This window comes from Gymnoscopelus microlampas, assembly GCF_963454915.1.
Source record: "Gymnoscopelus microlampas genome assembly, chromosome: 10".
In the NCBI taxonomy this organism is placed as follows: Eukaryota; Metazoa; Chordata; class Actinopteri; order Myctophiformes; family Myctophidae; genus Gymnoscopelus; species Gymnoscopelus microlampas.
Window position 1 is genome coordinate 19803209 of NC_139947.1, and position 27594 is coordinate 19830802.

Below are 27594 nucleotides of genomic sequence, written 5' to 3' on the forward strand. Positions count from 1 at the left end.
TATACACCTATGTATCTGGCATTCTAATCCAGTGAGATGGCTTAGTGATTCAAAGTGAGAGATGAGAGGCTGCCAATGTTTGTAATAGTTCTCAACAGACTTTTTTTTTTCAACTTTTCTAGTTTCAAAAATGACATTAAGTCCCGCAAACCAGGACATGTTTGAAGGGGGTAAAAGTTTTTTCCATAGGAGGAGAATTCGACGACGAGCAATTAAAGAGGCGAACAAAACTATATTTCTTTGGGTGCTGTTCATTCTGGGACCCTCTCCAGGTCTCTTGACTTCTGACAGGATTTTCCATGTAAAAATGGAGGATGTCATCCATTCCTGAACCTTTTCATTACTTCTTTTATTTTGAACATATTAAAATAAATGAGAAAAGACTAAAGAAATCTATTTAATATGTCCATTTTGTTTAAACATATTCCACGGCGCACTTTGTTTCAATTCCTCTCTGCATTTGTTCCACGAGCAACCCCTTTAACAGAAATGCAGTGATATTTTCACTGTAGGCTATGACAGAGCTAGAGTATGCCAAAGTTTAGAGAAGAATAAATACCAACCAACAAATCAATAATAAAGAGTTAGTGACAATAACATAACTGGGCTCTCCCAATGGATTGAGCACTACATTAACATGAATTGCCACAGAACAGGCCTGTACCCACAATACACAGAATTATAGAGGGGCTCCATCTGTGCAATGAATCAACATCAGAAGGCAGAGTCTCGTTGACTCTAAATAAAAAGTTCCCTAATTCAAACTAACTGTATTTCAGTGAGTATTTCATTTGGAATTTGCCAGCTCAGACGCGGGAAGGAGGGCAGAGGCATGCTCTGAATGGTCCTGTAGTTCGAGGAAACAGTGGAAAAGGGGGCGGGACCTCTAGGGTGTGGGGGAGTGGTCTGGGGCGGACCCGAGGGCCTCTCTGGGTTTAAATGCTTCCACCTCCTTCCCCTCTGCTCCTGCTTTGTGCTTGTGAGCTCCTGTTTCTGTGCCTCTCGCACGCTCTCTCTGTCTCTCCCAGAGTCTCACGTCTCTCCAGCAACTATGAGTTTCCAAAAATCCACCTCGTACTCTGTGCGCTCCTCCTCCAGTGGCAGAGGGCCTTCCGGGCACACGTCCATCACCCGTAGCTCGGTCGCGCCGGCCTACAGGGCCGCCAGCACCTACGGTGGCGCCGGCGGCACCGGGACCCGCATCTCGTCGGCCTCCTACTCCGGCGTCCACAGCAGCGGGATGGGGATGGGTTCCGGGTTGGGGGGCGGCTTCTCTGCCAGCACGCAGATGAGCGGCAACAGTGGCAACACGTCCAACATCATGGGCAACGAGAAGCACTGCATGCAGAACCTGAACGACCGTCTGGCCAACTACCTGGAGACGGTGAGGACCCTGGAGGCGGCCAACAACAAGCTGGAGATTAAGATCCGTGAGGCGCTGGAGAAGAGCGGGCCCGAATTCAGGGACTACAGCAAGTACCAGGCCATCCTGGATGACCTGAGGACGAAGGTGAGGAAGAGGAGGAGGAGAATGGCTTTGGGTGGGTGGGGAGCGGGGGCGGGGGGTTGAGGAGGGAAGAGGGAGGAGGAATGTACTCAAATGATTTGTTAGATGTGGGATGAAAGTGTGTGGGGTGGGAGGGGAGGGGGAGGGGGGGGTCTCGAGGGGGGAGAGGGTAAGGATGGAGGGTTGTGTTGTTCATGGTTGAGTTGAGGGGTTGGTAGATAAAAGCCAGATACAGAGGGGTTCAGGCTGGGAAGGAATGTGGACAAATGATTTAGTTTGAAGTGTTATCAAGACGGGCCTGGCAAAGCTGTATGGGAGTTGAGGTTAGTGAACTCTGAGAAATGCTTACGCGTCCATTTGGTTCCACTTCTACACTCTCAGAGTTTCATATGGATAAATGAACACCAGATTTTCGTTTTTATTTTAATTGTATACTTTGTGACCAAATTTTGAGACAGCAATATGTCACAATATTATGTCTGATGAAACAGAGAGAAAAGAATGTTATGTCACCATAACTCAAGGTTACTCAGCAAACCACAGACGCCTGCTTTAGGGACATGGGAGTGAAAGCTGAGTTGTGATTGGCTCTCAGTAACTGTAGCCACTGTGCAGTCAGGGGGGCCTGGTCGAGACTGGAAACAGCTGGGGGTCGGGGGGTCCGCTCACCAGAGAGAGAATGAGCGAGGAAGAGAGAGAGAGAGAGAGAGAGAGAGAGACAGACAGACAGACAGACAGACAGACAGACAGACAGACAGACAGACAGACAGACAGACAGAGACAGATGAAGGAAGGAAGGTAGAAAGAAAGAAAGAATGTGCTAAGTTTGTTACTTAACATCTCTTATTCACAGTTCACACCGACACAAAAGCTTTGTTTGTATTTGGACCAGTTGGATAATATAAGAAGATTGAGATTAAGAGTTTTGACACTTTGGTGGCTATGTGAAATGTTTGTATAGACTATACAGTCTATACAAACACTGAGCACATAGGATCAGAACTGCTGTCTACTGTATATACAAACACTGTTTATACTGTAGGGAAAGTAAAAAAAATAACAAAGACTGACACCTGACAGTGCAAGGTTCATAGAACAAAACCAAAATGGCAGCACTGATCAGCTGATCTCTGTCATTAAATCTCTTAGGTCACGGTTCCTGCAAGTCATCAAAATGTTCTATTGGCTGAGCAACATTAAAAGACTAATTGGACACACTTACTTACACTTACACTTACTTCAAAGGTTTATTCTGAAGTCAAAACAGCACCACAGACTTAGAATAATGGTTCTCTCTTAACTTGTATGGTGAAACTTGCTTATAGTCAATTCACAGTGCCTTGTTTGAAAACCCATTATTCCAAATGAGCAATTAGCTTCTCATTTATCTGATAAGCCCCATTCAAATCCAACCACGACAGTGAGTAAGTACAAAAAGGTTTTAGGTTGGAGACATTATGCAACTAGGTACATTTGTGAGTCATTCATTCAAGATTTTGGTTAAAGGGGATGTACGTAATTTGATATGAGGAAAACACTTTGACTTGAGCACTGAAAGACTGTTCCTAACTGCAACCTGCCAGCCTGCCCCTTATAACCACATTTGTAATTTGACAACATTTCCAAATAAAACATTTCAGTCAGAATCACTCCTGCAGTGCCAAATAACTGATGGGAAAATGCACTGCCATTTAGAATGTGGGACAGTATGCATAAAGTGTTTGTCTAAGCTTTCCCCAGTGAAAGACATTCAAGGTCAGTTTACTTTACCTTGGAAATGACACAAATATGAGGGTACAGGTTAGACAAGTCCTGTCAACGGTTGCATTTCTATTTAGCAAGATCTTATCATGTGCCAAATCATCCACACCACCTCTAAACAAAACAACTAAAAAACATTAGTAATGAGGTAGATTTATACAAGTGAGTTTCTATTTACTCTACAAATATTTCTCTGTCTGCCCCAACCGCCCAGTGGAGTCCAAACAGCTTCATTTTTAGTTTCTGTAGTGACAGGTGCCCTCCCCCTCCTTTAACAAAACAAAGATTCTCACGGCAGGGTCAACAGGAAGTCCCAACCCAGAAATGCAACGGCGTGTCCACATCGTCACAGGCACAAACACACATCGGCATCATAACCGCCAAGCCTCATGCAAATCACCCAGATCCATTGCAGTCCAATCCTGTTCCCTAGCAGCAGAGTTGCTGCCTGGCAGTTAATGATTGGCTGACGTACTTTGTCACCTGTGCACTTCCCATGAATGCTGGATCATCCCTGCCAGCCCTTATCTTATTGTACCGTGACTGCCGAGCAAATACTGTACTGGCACTGCCTCCAGGCTTTGCAGCTGCCTCTGGCACTGTCCTACCTCACACATATTATGTCCAGTGGCACCTTGTGAACAAAATCGCCCCTTAGGAAAACTCCTAACTCACTATAAACGGCCATTGAAAAGATGTATCTATGTATGCCAGCTACACTAAGCTTTTAATTGAGCATGACACACACTGGCCTCAAGGCAGTAATATTGAGTGATTCAAGCTATACTCTTTGTAAAAAAATGATCCCTAGAGAGAACAATCTCCCCCTCTCGTGTCTTTGTCAGTGGCAGTCATTTGTTTAATCCAAACAGGATATCAAAGCCAAACTTGGCAGATTCCGACTTGTTGATTCCGACTGAATGAATGGATTCCTATCAGGTCTTACTAGTGTAAACATTGTGATACTTCAGGTTCTGTTTGTGTATGTTATCCATTGTGTTCCCTTCCTAAACTACATTTTTCCCACTGTGGCTTAATCCTTCCGTAGGTCTTTGATGCCACCGTGGACAACGCCAGTCTGGTCCTGCAGATCGACAACGCACGCCTGGCGGCCGATGACTTCAGAGTGAAGTAAGTAAAACTACACCCAGACAGCAGCTGGCACACCCAGTTTTATGGGGGGGAGGCTTGAACCAATGTCAGAGTAGTGGTTTGAGGAGAGGGAGAGGTGTTGTCTGGGTTAACGTAATCATGATTCATCTAAACTTTCACACCCACAGGCTATAAAAGTAGATTATAAAGAAGAAAACACTTACAGTTTAAGTCGCTTGTGTTTTGCTACCATTGTTCCTGCTAGCTGACATTTTAGCCTGGCTAAAGTCGGACGGGGGAAGTTCCGACTTGAAGCTAACACTAACATTTTGTGGTCAACCCATGTGATTACATACGTCTATGCAAGCATAACAGGTTTTATGATCATGCCATAATAGGAAATGTAACCAAAGAATGTAACCTTAGAATTGTCTTAAGATGATTGTTTTCATTCATGGTATGTAGCACCATGTTTGTGTGACATTCACTAGTTGGAACATCAAGTGTTGCGGCTGATAGCAATCCCAATGAAAGATCAACCGCAGGCTAAGCCTGGGAGATTTAAAACTGTATGACATGCATTAAGATTCAGGTCCAAATAAATTGCTCAAGTTTAAAATGTTTACTGTAGTGTCAGTCACCAATTATTACAATTTCCAATGAATACATATGTAATAAATATGTGCACAAAATAAGTTAAACGGTGAGCAAATAACAAAAGCAGTCAACAAAATATAACTCCCCCAGCTCACCCTACCTCCATGATCAAACCAGCCATAGTAAGCAGATGAGAGCCATTATTTATAGCCACTGAGGCCACCCACCGCGACATTCCCACCACCAATGTGCCAATGCGGTGCCTTTGTCAATCAGTGCCCATTTGGCTCCTACATCATCAAGGATGGCATTGATTGGTCTGTTTAAACCACCAAACAGCTTTGACTCTATGGAGAGCTAGTGGGGCTTTCAGACTGTAGTCTTGTTTTGTTTTGTTTTGTTTTGCTTTGGCTCATTAGACTCCATTTATCACTTCAAACATAAACACAAACACAAACGAGTAGCCTACAAAACAACAGCAATTAAAGATATTGATGAGAATACTAAAATTAGTATTCTGGTGTCAACCTGACCACTCTGCTCTGCTTGGTGCTTCTAGGTTCGAATCAGAGCTGTCCATCCGCCAGTCCGTGGAGGCCGACATCGTGGGTCTGAGGAAGGTCATCGATGACACCAACATGGGCCGCATGAACCTGGAGAGTGAGATCGAAGCCCTGAAGGAGGAACTCATCCACCTCAAGAAGAACCACGACCAAGTGAGTGGGACTGGTCTGCTGGAGAATTACTGGAAAATTAGTTCATAGCTATAAAAATAAGTTCCATAGTTAAAAGATTATTACTGAGTGGTTGATGGTTGGTTTCATCCCTCGAGCCTCATCAGTCATCTGCCTCCATCTCATTAGTTCTTCAAACAACTCTACCCAAATCCTTGAACTAATGTTTGTTGATTCACAGATCTCAGTCATCACATACAGCGCTAAATGTTTGCTTTACAGTAAAGGTCACCTTTATGACCTGTGACTGTCATAGACTATGGCATAGTTTACACACAGTTGTAACTGACCCGTACCAAAAGGCGTTCTTGAACAGGAAGATGAACAAAGTGTCTTTCTGTGGGAACGGGTTTACTTGGACATGTGAATTCTGCGGCGAACCTCATCATAAAACAACCTCCCCATATTTGGCAGTGGAGATGAACCACAGAATTCTAATTGCAGGCATCCGAACGGCGCAAGTTGACACCCAGACATTTGTTTACGTACTGAAGTATTTTGCACCTCATTTTAAAAGAACCCAAAGGTCAGCCTTGGGTCAGTAATCCAGCTCCCTTAGTGTTTGCCTAACCACAAAATGACACTATTCAATATTGCAGCTGGATGGGTCCTCAGAATAGAATGCACCTTTACGTGACCTGCAAACATGACCTTAAAAGTGACATATCCATTTGAAATAACTGTTTTCACACCACATCTAACCACTCTCTGCATTCTGTGTTTTTTGTTTGTTTGTTTTTTTAGGACGTAATGGAGATGCGTAACCAGATCGCCCAGTCAGGAGTCCAGGTGGACGTTGATGCTCCTAAAGGTCAGGACCTGGCCCAGATCATGGCAGAGATGAGGGCCAAGTATGAGAAGATGGCACAGAAGAACCAAGAGGAGCTCAAAGCATGGCACGAATCTCAGGTAAACCTTTAAAAGGTGCAGAGCATCTCAAATGTTGTTGAGTTCCCTGAACTCGGATTTCATACACATTCATGGATGCAGCATACAGATCCATATCTCATATGTCTTTATTTCAGATAACAGAGGTACAGAGTCAGGTCGTCCAGAACACAGAAGCCCTCAAGGGCGCACAAACAGAAGTCAACGACCTGCGCAGACAGCTACAGACGTTGGAAATCGAACTGGAGTCACAGAGGAGCCTGGTGAGGTTCTTTCTCTCGGCACACAGACTTCATTTAGTGTCTCTTTAACACACTCTCATTTCATTCACTGTTGTTGACACAGCTAGCCTTCATGGGCCGGTGGCCTGTCAATGTAGCATGACGGAGCAAGCTATCTTTTAACCCATTTATTTATTTTTTTGTCTGCCTGCCTGACTTTAATGTCATGGGCAAAACATTTCCAAAATGTTCAAACGAAATTGAAGATATAATGTGTATTTCTTATTAAACTTAATACAAAAAAATTAAGGATATTTAAATTATTTAGAAAACAGACAATTTACAAGCTCACAACACATTATGAACATGTATTTCTTTCCTTCATTGTTTCTTCCACCTTCCCCCCCCAACAGAAAGGGTCTCTTGAGGGGACACTAAGGGACACAGAGATGCGATACAACATGGAAATCGAGTCTCTCAACACAGTCATCGTGGGCCTGGAGGCGGAGCTCACAAAGCTGCGTAACAACATCATGCACCAGACGCAAGAGTACGAGGCCCTGCTCAACATGAAGATGAAGCTGGAGGCTGAGATCGCCACCTACAGGAGACTCCTGGATGGCGGAGACTTCAAGTGAGTAGGCAAAAATGTCAAAGTTACCTTCTCTTTAACTACGCTCTTACATTAGAGCGCAGCAAAATCCTCCGAATGTATCCATTTGTAAATCCTGACATAAAAGTTGTCTAAACTACGATTTTTTTGTTTTTTGTTTTTATTACTTTTTTTTTCACAATAAATGAATCTATTAAATATGCAGTACACCATAAAATGGCTGTGGAATAAGGTAATAAAGTACAAAATGACGGTAAAAATGCTCATTACATTTTGACATGATACAAACCGATTATATCATTACTTTAAAATCTCATTTGATACCTTTTCTGCCGGCTATTCGATTAACTGTTACACCTCATGTGTCTTTCTGGACCATTCTCAGGCTCCAGGATGCTATGGAGGAACAGAAGACCACGGTGACCAAGAAAGTGATGACCGTCACGCAGACCCTGGTGGACGGCAAGGTGGTCTCTTCCAGCACAGACACCATGCAGCTCTGAGCAGCCAGACCTTCAGTTTCTCACAACACTAAAGCTTTCTTTATACCCCATCGCAGGACGGTGTCCCTTGCCGTCAAGAACAGATTTTCAAGCTAACAACACGTCATGATTCCCCTTGTCGGCAAGGGACACCGGTCGTATGGAGTATAGGTTAGGCTTAACACAACACTGGCCAAATGAAGCATTGATCCAAATTTTGATGCTGTGGTTGGTTCTTCTCACCCATCTATTAGTGCAAAAACACTAACCCCACACTGGCTAAGAAAATACTGTTAAAATCCCTATTATTACTGTCATCATTTGGAACCATTTTCCAGTAGACTAACACAGGACTAAAATTCTATATCAGGCTCATCTCAACTGGGTCAGAGGGAAACTAGCTCATCTTTTATTTATTCCATTGTCATTTTCTTTTACATGTGTGTTACATGTGTCTGTCTGTTCACCTCACCCATTAACCACTTAAACCCTACTTTATACTTGTTTTACTTTTGCACCGCGGAAATAGCTCATCTACAAGCTCACATTGTATTGTGTGTGTGTGTTGTGAGCTTGGAAACATTTGAAATGTTTTGACATTTTCTGAAGATTTTTGCATATACAGATGTGCCACTTCAAAACTTCACACGTTACTGTTCTTTCCCTGAAAGTGGCCTGAAAAAGCATTTTCCCCTCCCTTTTCTGCCCTTAAAATGCACTGTTTTGCCCCTGAAAGGAAGTTGTCACTACACCCCCCCGTTTTTCCCTTCAACAGACATCCATATACATGAGAACAAAAGAATGTGTGTTGAATAAGGTGTCAGACTCATTATGAGGCGAAAGGTGATTTGACCAGTTGCTCAAATTAATTAGCATCATAAAAGCAGTGATCATCAAAATAATTCAGCATTTTAAATGCCCTTCTTTGTCCCTCTTATTGCCCTGGGAATCCCCTGAAAATTTACTGTCTTGGCGATGGCAGGACATGTGAAGTTTTGAAGTGGCACATCTGTAATGCCCAAGATAGGGGCACCAGGTTGAAAGTGGTTAATGGGCTCAGATGTTTACCAAAGGCGTAAAGAATCAAGTTGTGTTGAAGTGAACACACAGCGGCCATTTTGACCAACTAAAACCATCAAAGGAAATTGTCTGTTTTGTTACGTTTTTATATGTCATTCTCATGTTTGGTTTCTCACTGTTTGGTTGGATCTGCCTGATGTGCTGTAATGGTCAATCAAAACAAAAATAAAGTCTACTCCCATAACATCTCAGTTTGGCTGTTGTATCTTGTTTTCAGGAACATCAATAATATCATGTTAAACACTGGTTTCATTAAAGCTCGAAAAGATTTCTGGTCTGTATGTGTACAAACAGGGAAGGTGTGGCGGTAAACACACTCCCTCCCCTCTAAGAGACATCAGACAGGTGGTTGTCTTTGATGCATTAATTGATTAGAGAGAGCACTAACGAGCACAGAACGAGTTTCACTTTTATGGCCCAATCAATCAAGTCAGAGCTCACTAACGCCCCCCACCCCCGCCCCCACCAGCCAGAGGCGTCCCTCTGCCCTGATGAACATCAACATAAACAGTGGAACGAAAACAAAATACAGCCTGAGAGGCGTGTCTTTCTGTAGGCAAACACACCAGCACAATAATATATTGATGGCTAAAATATTCATATACGTAACAAAATGTGGCTACAAGTTACACAGTTGACCTTTAAAATAGCTTCAAATACATCACATCAATGTAGGCCAACTTATAATTGTTGTTAAAAGGTGTTCAAAAACAAGTCATCACAAAGACCAGAAGGCTAAAGATGAACTATTAGTGTAAATAGCCTGTGTCGTCCACAGTGCAGCTAGTTCAGGTATTAGGGATAGCATAGTAACGCGTAGCCAGACAACTATTCCACAATCTCTGAATGCTACTGTATATAGAGTATGTAACTATACCTCCCTAAAGCCGAGAAAGGAATCTGTTCGTCATTTCCATTGACGAAAATATGTTGTAAAGTATCTTTAAAACACAATTTTGAATTCCCAGTTCTGACAAGCAAGAAGCTATGTATGCTTTGACTAATTAGATTTACATTAGGACAGACATTTTTACCCGACTGCAAAGACTAAACGGAAGCGGGGAGGAGGCAGACAGGAGGACATCCGCGTTACTCTCGGATTGTTTTCACCGCTTCCTTTGCACAGACTGTGACGGAAGCATTGGAAAATTGTGTGAGTCAACAGTCTGGATCAAGAGACTTGGGATAGCATACTATGCTATAGTCCAGGGATTCCCAAACTGTACTGCGTGCATCCCCTGGGGTGTGCAGGCTGCCTCTAGGGGCTGCGTGACATTAATAGTGTAATGGTGGTCCCAGTGTTATACCGTAATTAATTACTAATAAATAAATAATTATTTCAAAATTGATTTTTCACTATATAAAAAAACAAAATGAAAGAAAATCCTTTGCGAACTTTCAATTAAAAACATACAGTTATGTACCCAAAATGCACTTGATTCCAACCAGCAGCCTAACTACCTGGCTCATACCTTGTGTCAGCATAGCTATCAGTCAAAAAATTATAGTTGCAATTTCATAAAAATGACTGGTGTTATATTTTCTTTAATAACTGTCTGGATGGATAGCCTATGTATGGTTAATTGTGGGCTCGCTAATGTGAGCACAGTAATGTTTACAGTAATTATTCTCCCCACTTTTTTGAATGTGAGAGCTCAATAGGCTTATTGCCTATTTTCTTATGTGTTCTTATTTTTTATTAAAGTTGATGCCTTTAATGCGGCTATAAATAGACTGTGTTGACTTTTTTAAAGGTGTCGGGCATTGGGGGTGTATCAATTAGGCCGAGAGAAGGGATGCATTACCTAAAAGATTTGGGAACCGCTGCTATAGTCTATGTACAGCCTATCTGGGATGCACATTTTAAATTCCAAGGTAGAGGGACAGGGACAAATAGAAAAACCTAAAATGAACAAGTGATGACAGGAAAAAAGAGAGTAGCTGCCTGGTGAAGCTGGGTTACATCATTTTTCTTCCAGTTATTTATTTTTATTTTTCAGTTTTAATTTGTAATCCAAGAACAGAAATGCCATCTCATGGCATGAATACACAGTGTTGTAATCAGTGTTCTAATAGCATCATAGATTTACCATTATTGATCCTGTGAGGCAAGTTCAGTTGCCATACCAACTACCTGCAGGCGGTTTGTAAAAAACACAGGACAGATACAGATAAGAGAGAGTTCATCTAAGCTTAAAAATATTAAATAACATCCATCATATTCTATCCTACAACAGAGTACCTTCAGCTTCCATAAGTATATTTTATCCCGTGGATTCAGAACAACACTTTGTCAATGTCTTAGAATCATCCTCATCAAAATATTAAATACAGGTTTCCAAACATTAAATAACTCACCTACAGTATGTCCACTTGTATAAGTGAGCCTTTCAAGTGGGATAACTTTCAATTTGTGTCAAACCAGCAAGAAACTGATGGTTTAAAATAGCCAACACTGTAGATTGATAGATGTGTGCCAAAGGTTAGTTGATTTAAATTAAATAAAATAAGACATTAAAACATTATTTCTGATAATTATTAGTTAATAGCTTGATTGATTCATAATATTTCTATTTCTAACAATATTTTTAACAATTAACACTTGGGAAGTATTGTACCACATGTTTCAAAATTCAATGTATTTGTTACATCTCACGAGTAGCTCCTCAACAGAACAACAGAACAAAAGAATAAGTAAAGTAAGAAATAGTACAGTATATATCACACTTTGAGGTGCTTCTAAGGTGCAGTGTGCATGAGTCATACATCTAAATTTTATATCCATAATATAATATGTACACAGCCCAGACTCTCTCAACTTTCAACAGCAGTTGATACAATTAGCAACGAATGCAGGTCTCAGACTCAATTTCACCTCATTTATAACTAGCTTAACAGCTTAACAGTATGTTGAGCTGTTAAGTGTAAATCATTAAGCTTCAATTTACATCGCTGTTTTGCACACCGACACCGATGGATACATTTGGCCATCAACCTGCACAGTGAAATCCTCTGTGCTAATGAACAGTATCCATTTATTCAGTCAATGAAATTTGAGAAGAAATGTGAGCGTTGATTGTTATTTTAACTCATCTGTATGGGATCTGTATTATAAGCAGCATATCTGCAGTGGTTGGAAGTGGTCTCCCTTCTTTTCCATTAAAAAATGTAGACCCTGGTGTTGTGTTGGATACCTACTGGTTGACAAAGTATAGTACTGCCGGAAGCTCATAACATGTCCCCTGGCTAAGCGGGGATTCCTTCTTTACAGAGCAGTGGAACTTTGGTCTCCCAGGCAGGTTTGAATCATGACATGAAACTTACGGATTACAGCTAACAGCTAGGATTTTACAGTGTGGTAAAGTTGGCATAACTACAGTTTATCACTCTCTCCGTTCAAGTGATATAGGGTCAAAGAAAACAAATACTACAGCATCATCTTGGGTGTGGTGGCCAAAGTCTAAACACAAGAGCCAAAGGTGAGAACCTATAGCATACGTATAAGGTGTGTCAGGACTATAAAACACCTTGACCGTCCTACAGCCAGCACTCTGTGATCCAGCAGCCTCTCATCAGACATCTCTGTCCACCGATCTCCACTCTACTCACCAATGGAGCCTCTTATTAGACGTCAGAGCTCACAGCTCCTTGGCCCCGCTTCGCTGCGGGTGGAGAGGTCCTACGCCAACAGCGTCAGCGGAGGAGCCGGGGGCTATGGCACCAGGATCTCCACTAGTTCCATTGGCGGTCGGGTCGGCAGTGGCTTCGGCAGTGGCTTCGGCAGTGGCTTCGATTACCAGGCCTCCAGGACCCTGGAGTCCGGTGCCGGGTCCTTCAAAATCGGCAACGAGAAGGCCACCATGAATGGCCTCAACGAGCGCCTAGCCAGCTACCTGGAGACTGTTAGGAACCTGGAGCAGGTCAACCAGAGCCTGGAGATTAAGATCAGGGAGGCCATTGCCAACAGAGGCCCCAGCGAGGAGCGAGACTACGGCAAATACAACGCCATCATTACGGATCTGAGGGCCAAGGTGAGTGACAGCCATCATTCAAAAATAATATGATATACTGTAGTGGTTCTCATCTGGTGGGCCGTGAGGATATCACAAGTGGCCCCCCAAATTATTGGCAAAACACAAGATTTTATTGATAATATAATTTTTTAAAAAGTGATAACAATAAATAAGATAATAAGCCAATACATTTGTCATTGAAAATGCACGCGGGCCAATCATCTGATCACTTAACACACCGGCCAAGTGGCTGCAGTGTTAAGTGATAAGATTTTCAAGTGGGCCCTGATCCATAAAAGGTTAAGAACCACCAATATACTGTAAGTGATGTGATATAATTCATATGTCGAATCACTTGGAATCACACTGGAAATATGAGAGAAAAAAATGTCTGGCTGGTTTTTCATGAAAAACAATAATGGATGGAGGATTTGAACATCATTCATAATAATCAATAATAATAATAATAATAATAATAATGTAATAATAATAATAATAATAATAATAATAATAATTAATATCGAACTATCATATTTAAAACTTATTGACCAACATCTAATTTACCTTCTTCAGCACTGCCTGTTGCACTTTAATACAACGTCATCAGGGCCAGGAACACAATACTTTTGTTGATGATTCTACAGACATGGGCGGTTCCATTCTAGATTGCTTTATTTATAGGTATTGTATCTAAAACCAAATAATGCTTCAAAGAGTGCAGAGTCAAAGATTTCAAGTAACCTCACTCTTTCACAACCTTTATTACTTGGACTTTGAATCATACCGTGGGTGAATCTCTGCTGTCCAGTGATAAGCTGCTTTCACTGACTGATACACTGGATTTACAGCACGCTATTAACCCACAATTATCCCTTATATGATCTATATGATGTACTAGCCATCAGAATGGCCGATGAGAAAAGCAAACATGAAATGTCATGATACTATCACAGTATGTATACACAGCAACATCACTCACTCACTGTCCATTTGTACACTCTTTTACACTCGGATCTACAAGTTCTCAACATGTCACAGTGAAACGCGTTGTGAGCAAGTGAATCTGCTATTCTCGCCACACGATCCCATATGACGAAGTATAAAATAGGGCTTAAGTTAAATGAACACTCTGCATTTCACTGTGGCTATATTTCTGAGTTCGGAGCAGAAAAACCTACAATATTTTTCATGTCTCCTTTCACTCAGATCCTCAACATGACAAAGGGCAACGCCCAGCTTGCCATCGCGCTGGACAACGCACGTCTCGCCTCCGACGACTTCAAACTCAAGTGAGTGGGTAGCTTTGTCTAGCCTCCATGTTTGTGTTCAAGTCATTAATGAACGGCCAAATAATTGTTCTACATAAAATGGACAAACCCAAACAAGAGTCGAACCCATTTCCAGAACATAACAATGATATTATCATAACCCGAAGTTAACCTTTTCTCAGGCTGGAGTATGAGATGTCGATGCGACAGGCGGTGGACGCAGATGTGAACCGCCTGAGAAGGCTTCTGGATGACACCAACGTGATCCGTCTCCACCTGGAGAGCGACATCGAGGGTCTGAAGGAAGAGCTGATCAATCTCAGAAAGAACCACAAGGCGGTGAGGAAGATGACTCGTCACGATGAAAAACATTTATTGCAATGATATTGCATTTAATTTAGTATAATGATATTGCATTATATTTCGTGGTGGAGTTCTGTTCCAGTAATGCTCCAGAAAAAGCTGCGCAAGATAACACTCTGAGTTCACAACCCTGCCAAAGCAGAGCCTAAATATGCACTGCTTGTCTGCTTGACTTGGCCACATACTGTAGATTGAACCCTATGTACATTAGGATTGTGGCCCTATGTGAGGATGTATGTGTATGCGGGACCGGCCTGACTTCAATGCCTGCCTGAACTATCGCAATGCTCCATTTCATAATGACACCATAAGTGACCTATTTCAGCCAGACATGTATGAAAGAGGGAGACGACCACTTTAAACCCCAATATGATACACAGACTCAACCTCTTCAATTTATATCTGGGACAGATTTCCTTTTATGTTCCAATATTAAGACATTGTACATTTTCGTTTTAGATTTGGGATATGCAAAACTGTTATGCTCATCTGCTGTATCTAATGAATCTACTCACTAGTTGTATTAATTAATTATCTGGAAGACAATTCAGAGTAAAGGCGGTTACACACTGGCGAATATGCGAATATACGCAAAATTCGGACTCGTTCCGAATAATTAAAAGACGCTTTTTCGCTCCATGTAAGCTTGCATTGACTTTATAAGGTTTTTTAAAAAAACGTATTATTCGCATGAAAAAAATCGCCCCGGTGTGTAAGGACCTTAAGGACAGTAATTTTGTCACATTCAACATTTGAGATGCTAAAGGTGCTGAGTTGTGATGAGCAGAGGAGAGGAGAGGAGAACTTATTCTGTCAAATACAGAGCCTTGTTCGAGGAAATAACTCCCCCTCCTGTTTCCTGTTCAACAGGACGTGGAAGATCTCCGTGCCCAGATCTCCCACACTGTGCAGGTGGACGTTGACGCACCTAAAGGTCAAGACCTGGCCAGAATAATGGAGGAGATGAGAGCCAAGTATGAGAAGATTGCCCAGCAGAACCAGAAAGAGCTGCAGGCATGGCACGAATCACAGGTACAGTCAGTTCTAGCCAGACTCAAACTTCTACACTCAACAGATCTATATAGACCAGTAGCATTTGTTAGTTAAATTATGTAAGTTACGTTCGTATTAGAGCTAGACCAAAATGGCCTGTAATTATTTAGCTTTTTTGACAACATCGCTATCGGCAATTATGCAGCCGATGTGCCAAAATTTGAACTACTTTACACCGGATGTGCCTAATTTAAGCATGTCGTTATACAGTAGGTGAAGTTTTTACAAAAAGGCACAAAAATAGCAGATAGATACAAGTTGGTACCCCACTGCAACATGACACATTGTGAGCTTGTAGATTGGCTAATGTTTGAACATGTTTGATTAGGGCTAAAGTGGAAAATCAGTTCATTCATGTGTTTATTATTTTGTACATAAACGTTACTTGTGTTAATGTGTGTGTCTGTGTGTGTGTGTGTGTGTGTGTGTGTGTGTGTGTGTGTGTGTGTGTGTGTGTGTGTGTGTGTGTGTGTGTGTGTGTGTGTGTGTGCGCGCGCGCGTGCGTGTGCGTGTGTGTTCTGGTGTCCAGGTGACAGAGGTGCAGGTCCAGGTGACAGAGAACACACTGGCTCTGAAGGAGGCGACCACGATGGTGACGGAGACTAGGAGGAGATGGCAGGCCCTGGAGATTGAACTGCAGTCTCAGCTCAGTCTGGTAAAGTCATCCATGGAGACACTGTCATACTGTGTGAAATCTGCTTAATGTCAAACAGTGTCACAGCAGTAAACAGTTTTTTTTTACTGTGTATTAATGTCTTCCAAATCATTGTGTTAATCAATCAGTCTAATGCCCCCATCTGTCCCCAATAGAAAGGAGCCCTGGAGGCCTCGCTGAGGGACATCGACATGCGGTACAACATGGAGATGGAGAGGTACAACGAGTTCATCCTGAAACTCCAGGCTGAGCTCACCCAGATCCGCACAGACATCCAGCAGCACACGCGAGAATACGAGATCCTGCTCAACATCAAAATGAAACTGGAGGCCGAGATCGCAGAGTACAGGAGGCTGCTGGACGGGGGAACAGACTTCAAGTGAGTATACATACTGTATGGAGAGGAACCAGAGAGAACAAATATGGCAGTGTTTTGGAAACTGCTATTTAAAGCCTTTGGTCGCTAGCTTTGGGGGAAGCTACTGTAAGCTATATATTATATTAAAGGTATATTAAAATGAGCCACGTGAGAGCTTTGTCCTTCTCCGGGAACCTCGTTGTAACTTTCAAATTAGATTCAAACGAGCTTCATGCAAACACGGAACAAAGCGAGCCACGCTCAATGTTCTACAAGACACACATCCTTGTCAACGCGACAACATCACTTTTAACCGCACCCATATTCTGGTCATGCCATATTGGGAAAAAAATTGGCAAAAATAGGTGAACTTTTCACGAAAATATCAGATCTACAAATCGCAATGCAAAACGTTGTAAGCTTGTAGATCGTCTATTGTCGGTGAAAACATTTGGTGTATAGGAAAAAAAAAAAAGAAAAAAAAAAGGGTGTACAGAACCCCTGGGGGTCAATGAAGTACATGGGGTTTATGTTGTTAAAGGAGCATCTACAAAAAGACAGACAAAACATGAACACTATTTTTTGGTCTCATGCTGGACATAAATGTTCCTCTACTAGATAAACCTGTAATTGAAACAAGAAGCCTTGCATCTGACATCTTTTACATGTAATTTCTTTCAGACTTGAAGATGCACTTCATTCGAAGACGATTCAGACCAAAGTGGTGACGATCGTTCAAACTCTGGAGGATGGCAAGGTTGTGTCGGAGAGCAAGGACGTCACAGCCAGTGAAAAAGTAGTGGAGGCATAAAAGTCATTAAAAGTCATACAGAGAAAAAAAAAGATTTCAGTAACAAAATAATAAATGCCCAACTAAAAGGAAACTGTGCTCTGTGTGGTCTTGGCTCAATAATGTAGGTCACTGGCAGACATACGGTATGCGTGCTTACACCTTCTATATTTATCACATATCCAGTCTTTATTTGCCATTGGGTGAGGGGAGTGATAAAATTCCTGCTGCGCAGCGAAAACAGCAGATCTACAAGATCACAATACATTGCGATGAGATGAGTAGTGAGCTTGTAGCTTGCTGCTATTTTTGCCCACGCCAGGTTGAAAGTGGTTAATAACTGATAAGCGTAAGCGACCTTGCTGCAGAAGGAACTTGGCATCAAACTCAGCATCAAACATGGCCACCACGTTTATATAACCATGTGGTTTCTCCCCATACATACGTACATATATATACACAGTATACCTACAAACCTATACTTATAGTATATACTCTATATGGACAGACGTTCCAGCCTCCATTCAAGGAAATCTCCAAACAAGCTGACCTGCAGTAAATTATTGATTACATAACGCCCCTGTGCTTGGGCGTTGGGGGAGCCCCTATATAAAATAACTCCTCCATCACGTACTGTCTCTTTGAGGCTGGGCTGCCTTGGCCGCCTGCCAACGCTCCATACCACCCCCCTCTGCTCTGTGTCCACAAGACATTGTGTTGCTCTATCCGTTACTCAGGAATTCACAGTCCTGACCTGCAGTTACCAAGCTTTGCCCCTGTCGTTTAGAGAAGGCCCCAATTCCCAGGACTCTTGGTCCAATCCAGTTCTGTCCAGTCTCTCCTGTTTGTTTTCATTCCCGTTAATCACGCTGATCTCCTCACAATGTTTGTTTGAGACAGAAGGACCTCTTCTGGTCTAGGTTGACTCATACTGCATAACTTAATTCTAATTGGCAGCTGGCTGACATGATGGAATTGCTGGAAATATTTGATAATTGGTCTGAAAATTTCAGTACACTTAGACGATAACTAAGCTATCTGTACTGAAACTCGCTGTCCCGAAACAACTATAAATCCATGCACTGTTCACCATTACAATGACACTTATAAGACTGAATCACAGCGTTTCAAAAGACATGAATCATTTTGCTCATTTCTTGCCAGACTGCAATCGAAAACTGTTCTCCAATTACAGTTGGCCACTAACAATAGTTGTTTAATTTGTGCCGGTTTTCCAGTGCCATGCTCCATGCCCCACGGGCAGTTGTTATGGTGCATAATGTGCGTGACAGTCCAGCATCCCAGTCTCAATATCTACTGGTCTGGGGGAGAGTTGTAAAGCAGTCTTCCCTCTGAGACACAAAGCTTTTGTTCCAGGGCTCTGTAGCCAGACGCCACATATTAGAGGACTGAATGAATTTGGACACATGGATCAGGGACGGAGGGCATTCCAGAGGAATAAAAAAACAGAAGGGAAGAAAGACAAGGAACATAAGAAAGAGTCAGAGAGAGAGAGAGAGAGAGAGTAAAACATCGGCAGATCTTTCCTGTGCATGCCGGTCATTCCGCAGTGGCAGGGCCTAAGCTTTGGAGAGCTACACAGTAAAATCCTCAGTGTTAAATGTATTCATTTGCAACTCCCAATAGTGTACTGGGGTGGTGAGGCACTGGGGTGGTGAGGCACATACGTATCTATACTTCTAAAGCTTTGTTTGTGATTTTGATCTATTTTGCACTTTTCTTTTCTCTTCTTCGTGTTCTTTTTTGTCAAACAAGGACAATATCAGGAATTAATCCTCATACAGTATGAGTAAACATACCTGGTAAATAATTCCATCTGATCATTGAAGAACTCACATATATATATATGTATGTATGTATGTATATGGCCCTTTATTATATTTAATTTATTCTTAACCTATTCAAAAAACGAACAGGAATGTTACTGAATAAACCCATTTGCAGGGAGTCAGTTATCAACAGTCAAACCGCGCAATCCAATTGATAGGTGTAGAATAACCATATACATGGCTATGAAGTCTAATGTCTTTGTGGTTCTGTATCAAACTGTAGGTCAATGTGAGGTGTGAAATCCAAAACAAAATGTCTCTATGGAGGTTAAACTGTGGATGAGTGAGTAGAGCAATGTCTCCGGGGAAGAAGTCCACCTTAAAATGATGACATATAGAGCAGAAGGATTAAATTGGTTAACTTGAAAAGCAAAAACAAAATGATCACTGATGATCACTAAATGAAATGGGCTGTCAAATGCTTTGTTGACAGGTGTCAGAAAAAATGTGTAGATTAAATCTTCAAATAACATCAGAGGTGTGTTTACTGTATCATAGTTAATTAATTAAGCAATAACTCACTCCAGGCCATTTAAGTTTCACATATCACAACTAAGGGGCTTGTTGGTTCTCCACATCGTGCCAGGCCAAAAAACACCCATTATCTACGACAACCATGGCCTGTAGTGAGCTATTTCTTTTAATTTAACCACGTTAACTCTAGTGTCCCTATTCTGAACGAACATTCAGCGAACATTCTACAAACTTCTATTTTCGGCAAAGAGATTTGGTGTAGAGGGAAAAAAAGAACAGACTTAGCGTAGAACCCTGGGGAAACAATATATATATAGGGTTTAAGTGGTTTGGATTTCTGTTTTATTGTTGATAGTGACAGTGTGAGAGAGAGGGCATGACATGCAGCAAAAAGCCTCGAGTTGGATTAGAATCCAGGCCAGCTGCAAAAACAAAAACTGCTCATCACAGCAATGGCATGGCAAGATGGAAGGCACTGGCACAAGGTTCTCCTCAGCTTTTTGCAAATTGTATTGATTGGCACAAACCTTTCTTTGCCTGTACAGTATGGCCTTTGTGCATTAGTCTAATCCTTACATAATACAAGAACAACACAAGGACGCCATTGTCATGACACTTGATGATAACTCTTGTGTGTCTCTTGGCGAGGTGGATGGCATGCAGCACTATCCAGGTGTACGCCTTTTCTTGGTCACTCATCAAACCAGCTAGGCTCCCCACACCGTCCCTTTGAATGGTTTTGGTTTGGAGTTCGATGGAGTGATGGAGTTTGGTTAGTCATATCGGTAAAAAAACATGGAAACAAAATAGATTTTCTTTCCTCTACAATTAGCAATAAAATATTCGTTTGAGAACACCTTCTGCCAGGTGGACATCAGTATAGTGCTACAACAACATGCCATCCACCTTGACAAGAGACACACAAGAGTCATCATCAAGTGTGTTGATACTGACGTCATTGTGTTGCTCTTGTATTATGTAAGTTGCAACAAGACTCAGCTTCCGCCCTAAAACCCAAATGCCATTCTGTACAGGCAATAAGAAGTTAGTGCCAATCAATACAGTCTGTAAAAAGCTGGGGAAAGCCTTGTGCCGGTGGCTTCCAGCTTCCCATGCCCTGACGGGCTGTGATACAATGAGCAGTGTTATTTCAAACAAAAACAAGTGCTTTCACAAACTTTCAGAAGTACTTGGAGGAAATGAAAAGTCTACGTCACTTTGATTTGACAACAAATATTGAGGAGTGATTTCCTGTAGCCAGACATTACGCACTCATTTCGTATGGAAACAAGTAAAAGGGGTTGAGTGTACCACTCTGGATGAGTTGAGGTGTAACCTCCTTCAGGCATGCCTGCCTCTCAACTGCCATCAACTGAAGATTAATTTAGGCAGCAAGTATGACCGATGTACCAAGCTGTTGTTTGGTGCACACCGACGTTGCCATGGGGCTTCACCCCGCCCTGTCTCTCAGCTTGATGGGGAGAACAAATGTGTACACATGTGTGTGTACACAGCATACGTATGTATTGTGTACACAGCATGCTGTTCGTGTACACAACAGCTCAGCTCAGAGACCTACTGTAGGCCTGCACCTGAACATGTGCAACTGGATACTGGATTTCCTGACGAACCACCGCCAAGTGGTGAAAATGGGCAACACAGAAGCCCCTGAGTCAGGGCTGCATGATGAGTCCTCTCCTCTACTGTACACACACAACTGCGTGGCCACACACAGCTCCGATGGCGGATTGTCGTCAACGACGAGACTGCCTACAGGGATGAGGTCAGATCACTAACACATTGGTGGCAGGAAAACAACCTCGCTCTTAACATACAGATTATTTAACCATTTCCACCTTACTACCAATAAGACTGTTGAACATTGAATTTTTATGAAAGTACCTTTTTGGATAAATGTATTATTATTTATGATGTTCATTCAGAACTGATGTGTCTCACCAATTCATTACATGCCATAAATTGCAAAATTTCTGGAGTCAGCTGTTCGATTTTCTTTCCAAAGCTTACAAAAGGGAACTTCCCCCTGCCCCTTTGACAGCTCTTTTTGGAATTGTGGAACCAGGAATGGCCCTCAGTAAATATGTAAACCAGGCTATCTCACTATCTACCTTGTTAGCCAGGAAGTTAATTCTCCAGGCCTGGAAATCAGAGAAACCCCCGACAATCAATATGTGGCTAAGGGAGCTGGGAGGAGTGTTGCATCTGGAGAGGATAAGGTTCACTCTTTCTGATAGGGAGCCCCTATTTCAGAAAATCTGGGCACCTATTATTGGGTTGCTAGATGAGATGACTTGAGTGAATATAGTGTCGTGTTGCCCCCGGAGTGGTACCTGTTGTATGCCTTTATATTTTACTAGATTGTGATGCTGTTCGTTTTGCCCTTTGGATGTGTACTGTCATCAGCCTCATGTTGTTTGTATGTCATTCAGTTTAGTTAAGTTGTGTATGTTGTTGTTGTGTTTTGTATGTCTCTGTTTTGTTTCATGTTGTTTTTGTATTTTCTTTATCTGTGCAAATCCTGTTGTCGACATTTTTGAAAAATACCTATGTGAAAAAAACTGCAATAAACAGATGTTTAAAAAAAAAAGAACTGATGTGTAATTCTCTATATGTTAGAAATCTGCATTGCATGATTTTAAATGTATGTTATTTGTCACTGTCATTTGATTGATTATCTGATTGACTGTAGTCACTGACATAGATTTGGGGGGTTGAAAATGCCCCTTGATTGCCCTTCCCCACCCAGTCATGAATGTCTGATCCCCATCAGGTGTCTCTCTTTGTTGGTGTGGCCTGCAGTATTTAAGAGACCAGTGTTTGTCTTTTGTTCATTCTGATGAACATTAAATGAAAAAGAACTTCATATGGAGCCAGTGTGTGACACTTGTTTTTCCTTCTTTTTAAAGTTGGTTTCCAGTAGTCAGCACCTCACCACAACTATTACCTTTTCTGCTAAATCAAAACTTTTCTGAGACTAAGAAATCCTATCAATCATTTCAGTTTCCATAAATGTGCCAGACTTGGCTAATGAGATAATGTTCGTATGTAGTCCCTGTGCAGGTTGTTACAATTGGTGGTCTAGAATTGTTAATATGATATATACAATACAATACAATACAAGAGAAAACATACAACTGAAAAGAAAAAACTGCTATATTATATTTTAAAACAGAGGTTGTATGACTATGATTGCAGGTGGCTGCGTTCGGAACTGGCCCTTGTACAAAGTGAAACCTCCCCCCTCCCCCACTGTACATATTTTTCTTTTTGCCAACTACTCGTTTATATGATGTTTATATGATATTTTTGCATAGTATTGTATATCTGTCTGTCATTAAATGTTTAGATGAATTGAGTACACAAGACATAGCGCTTTCTTGGGTATAATCCTCTTAGCAGACCTTGTATTGAACTGTACTTTCCTGTGCTTTTTGTTTTGCAAAGTATTCAATCAATCAATCAATAGCAAATTTGGTTTGCTTTAAGCCATCGCTTAAGTTTAAATGTTAAAGTTAGGTTATTGGTGCTCTCTTTTAATTCAATAGGAAGACTGTTCCAGTAAAACAGCAGATCTAAAACCTCACAACATGTGAGCTTGTAGATCTGCTACTTTCACGCGACAGTCATAATATGACAAAGTATAAAATAGTGCTTAAGTGTAATCTCTCTGTGTCACTTCTTACAAGTCGTTCTTACAAGTCGTTCTTACAACGCTGACCAAATTCAGTATCATTCTCTCATTTACAAGGACATGATTCATTAGGAGTATGTTTTACTATGACAGATATTATCTTATAATCTATCAGGGTGGTGACATGTCATTTTTTTTTTCTGCAGTCCGTATGGTGCAATGTTTTTGGCTTTAGTTCAGGGCGGCTGCAGCCAAGTCATGAATAAAATGTTGCAATCGCACAGGAATGGGAGTCAGACGCAGCTCACATGGTAAAGGAAGGGTGAGGCTAAACTGCAGCAGGAAAACTCACTGGAAATGTCATCTGTTGCAAACGCATTGCATCAGCCAGAGCTTACGGCATTGTGTCCAGGTCATTTTGACCAACAGACCATACTGTACATGTGCTGCTGACAGGAATTGGCCTTTCGGCGGCTATCAGCGACCTTAAAAACAAACCAGTCTGTCAGTGTGTAATTAGTGAGTCCATTCAGAACTTTCTCTCAAGTTATGAGTCACTTGCGATAGGTCAGAGGCCTGCAGTATAACAACCTTTGTAATCTATCTGTCTCCCCTCGCTAAAGCTCACCAGCTCTCTCTCTCTCTCACACACATGCGCGCGCACACACCATACACCCACGCACGTGCATGCAGGCATGCAATCTCCCCCACCCTCTCAGACGGTTTCCCCTCACACATCTGCAGGGCGTGCCGGGCGTGAGTCAGTCGGTCATGGTGAGCTGGGCCTCATCCCAATGGGAGAAAGGAGAGAGAGGGAACAGGAGCATTGGGGGTGGGGTGGAAATTAAGTGGGGGAGTGGGAAGAAGGGACAAGGCTAATGGGTGGGTTGACAGAAGTATTGCAGAGGTCTGGGTCATCAGTGCTGTGACAGTTAAGTCACGGCCCTCCAGAGCACTCTGGGTGGCCCTGCCCTGCAGGTTCAAGTCCTGAGCCTTCGTCCAGTAATACACTGTCACTGTCAGCTTTTCGTATTTTTCTCTCCTATGTGTCTCTCTCTCAGCTTTCCTACTAACCTCATTCTCCTCCCAATACACATACATGTACACACACACACGCACGCGCACACACACACACGCACACACACACTCACACGCACACGCACACGCACACGCACACGCACACGCACACGCACACGCACACGCACAAACTCTGTTCTCTCTGTTTATGATGCTAAGTGCAATATGGGCTATTGGGCAAGTGCAGTATTATATGGTTCCCCGTTGTCCCCCCTTATTTTAATATTCTAATATTAAAGACTTTTTTCCTTAAGATTTATTGTATGTATTATGGATGTTTTTATTAACAACAGACTATGATGACTTGACTATGACGGACTAACAGTTTATGGCATAATGTTGCTCTATCAGTATTGGTCCCGCTGTTTTTCAGACAAACAAACAAGTGTTCCAAGCATCAAAACTGACGCTACAATCAACACCAAAGTCCGACATACACAAACAAAAATAATCACAAAGCTGCAGCGACTTAAGTTGAAAGTTGAATTCTACTCCACCAATCACTCCACAAAAATGATGTTCTTACTTCGGGGAAGAGTAAACATTATATATCCAGTCCAAACCACGTTTTTCCGTCAAGAAACCAACAGAAACCCCCATAGGGCATAGCAGTGGGGGCCATTTTGTGGTTCCACTCTAAAAAAGGCCATTCATTTGTCCCATAGAGATTTCCCAAAATCAATCATTTTAAGCCTAGAATCAAGCCATCCAGGCTCCTGGTGAATCATGACCATAACACATATGATTCTGTGAAAAAATAATTTTGAAAACCGCAAAACAAAGTGTATTCATTAAATATAGTATATCATATAATTAAATATTCATTTTCAAAGAATCAAATGTTTTATGGTCATGCCATGGGCTAGGTAAGCATTCATACTGGGGCCATTTTCCAACTCATATATGGTAATAACAGTGTTAAGCAGGCATCTATTTATAGAAAATATTTAGGCGAGAAATAAAAACCTATTCCACAAACTTGTATTACTCAATGTCAGTTGCATATAGTGTTAAGTCTTTTTGCTGGGGAAAGACTTCAAAGTGTTACCTTCAAAATGAGACCATGCCCATGCATTTATTCCAAATAGTTCAAGAACATCAATCAATTTACTTTGGGTATGCTGTGTATAGAAGTTTTTTGCAAATTATACAGGATTATTAACAGGTTGGATGCACTAAAAAATGTGTATGTTCCATACAGTGACAATAATCATCTTATCTTATCTGTCTGTCTGTCTCTCCTACACTGTTACCATTTCTAGTTTCCTACAGTCTCTCTCCTACACTGTCTCCCTCTTAACTTTCCTACTCTCTGTTTCTCCAACATTGTCTCCCTCTAAGATTTCCTACTGTCTATGTCTCCTACGCTGTCTTCCTCTCAGCTTTCCTACCGTACTGTATGTCTCTCTTACACTGTCTCCCTCTCAGTTTCCTACTGTCTGTCTCTCCTACATGTCTCCCTCTCAGCTTTCCTACATCTGTCTCTCCTAAGATGTCTCCCTCTCACTTTTCCTACCGTCTGTCTCTCTTACGCTGTCTCGCTCTCAGCTTCCCCGCTGTCAGTGTAAATAAATAAAGAGTTAACTAGAAAAAGTGCTCCTCGGAGCACAGGTCAGGTAATTATTATTGTAGGTCAACAATGTTCGGAAATGCATCAGCCTCCTGGTGGCGCTACAACAAGCATGTGTGAACTTTCATGGCAATTGGACGCTGCGTTCATGATTTGAGGCGAACCACTCCTGCAAACTTTAGATGCATATCTTAGCCAATCAGGATGGAATATGAAAAATCGGACAGATCCGTCTTGATCACATGCCCATAGAGATAATGTGTACCGATTTGCGTGATGTTTGGACAAAATATGTAGGAGTAATATATAAAAAAATGTTTAGCAAAAATAGGCCTCCTGGTGGCGCTATAATAGGCTAATGTGAAAAGGGAGGCATTTCTTCCTCGGAGTTCAGGGATGTTTGGATAAAATCTATAGGAATAATATAAAAATATTTGTTTTGCTAAAATCAGCCTCCTGGTGGCGCTGTAACAGACCAATCTGAAACATTTGGAGCAGAGGTTGGGCTCTGGCATGCAGGGAGTGTGTGTGCACAGTTTCACGTACGGGCCAACGGTACTGGAGATTAGCTGTTCACAGACGGAAGGACGGACACACACACGGACGGACGGACAGACAGGGTGCAAAACTCAGCCACGCCTTCAGCCTGGCGGAGACAAAAATTGAGTCGACTACCGGCTCTCCTGTTCAGAAAGACATGAAGGAGTGGTTCAAGGTCACATGGAGTGAGAGGAGGCATGGTAGCAGAGGGCAGGGAGGAATGAGGTGAAGGGAGGAGGAAAGTGGGAGGTGAATGAAGACACAGGATGAAGGGTGGGAATGGACTGGGTAAAAACCAGTGCAGGGCAGAGGTGAGAGAAACGAAGAAAGGGATTGTGGGAGGCAGAGGGGGGGTAACAAGGCCAAACCAAAAGTTGAAAGATTGAGGAGTTTTTTTATGGGAGTAAAAAGACAAGAGTTCCAGCATGTGCGTGTATGTGCATGCGTGTGTGAGAGAGAGAGAGAGAGAGAGAGAGAGAGAGAGAGAGAGAGAGAGAGCGTGAAGCATAAAGTTAGAACAGAACTAGGCAGCGAGCCATCATCCGCCCGCCACACTTTTTCTCCTAGTTTTTCATTTTCTCTTCTCGCTGGAGAGCTGGAATGCCCAGGACACGGCTTCCCGCTCTAAAAAAGAAAAAGACAACTCAACATGTGTGAGTCGGTCGTCTGGTCTCCATGGAGACTGGGCCCAAAAGAACCCAGTGACCAGGAAGGGGAGTCGGTATAAGTGCAGACCCAGAGGACTGTGATGATTACCCCTTCTATACGGCTAAAAATACCACAAGTCTTTCTGGCGTGTATGAATCCAACCTAAAATGACTCCTTCAGAAAGACTCTTCTCTGGGAGTTTGCTGAGTTCAGGCTTTTTGGAGTTTTGGAATATTTATTTAGTTTTAACCACTTAAGCACTATTTTATACTTCGGCTATTCGAAAATAGCTGATCTACAAGCTATTC

General features: G+C 42.1%; 1 protein-coding gene across 1 annotated transcript; it reads left to right on the forward strand.

The window, feature by feature from the left end:
- Positions 1–950: 950 nt before the first annotated feature.
- On the forward strand, positions 951–27387 carry LOC311054123 (uncharacterized protein; the record flags this gene model as incomplete). The annotated part of the gene is made up of 18 exons (XM_084070003.1): positions 951–1510; positions 4317–4399; positions 5517–5673; positions 6436–6600; positions 6717–6842; positions 7214–7434; positions 7799–7915; positions 12538–13006; positions 14195–14277; positions 14439–14595; positions 15490–15651; positions 16202–16327; positions 16483–16706; positions 17367–17481; positions 21338–21582; positions 21937–22036; positions 24196–24225; positions 27232–27387. Exons 1-18 carry the CDS (start codon positions 1052–1054, stop codon positions 27385–27387), a joined length of 3195 nt encoding a protein of 1064 aa, XP_083926129.1. The 5' UTR covers positions 951–1051.
- Positions 27388–27594: the final 207 nt, after the last annotated feature.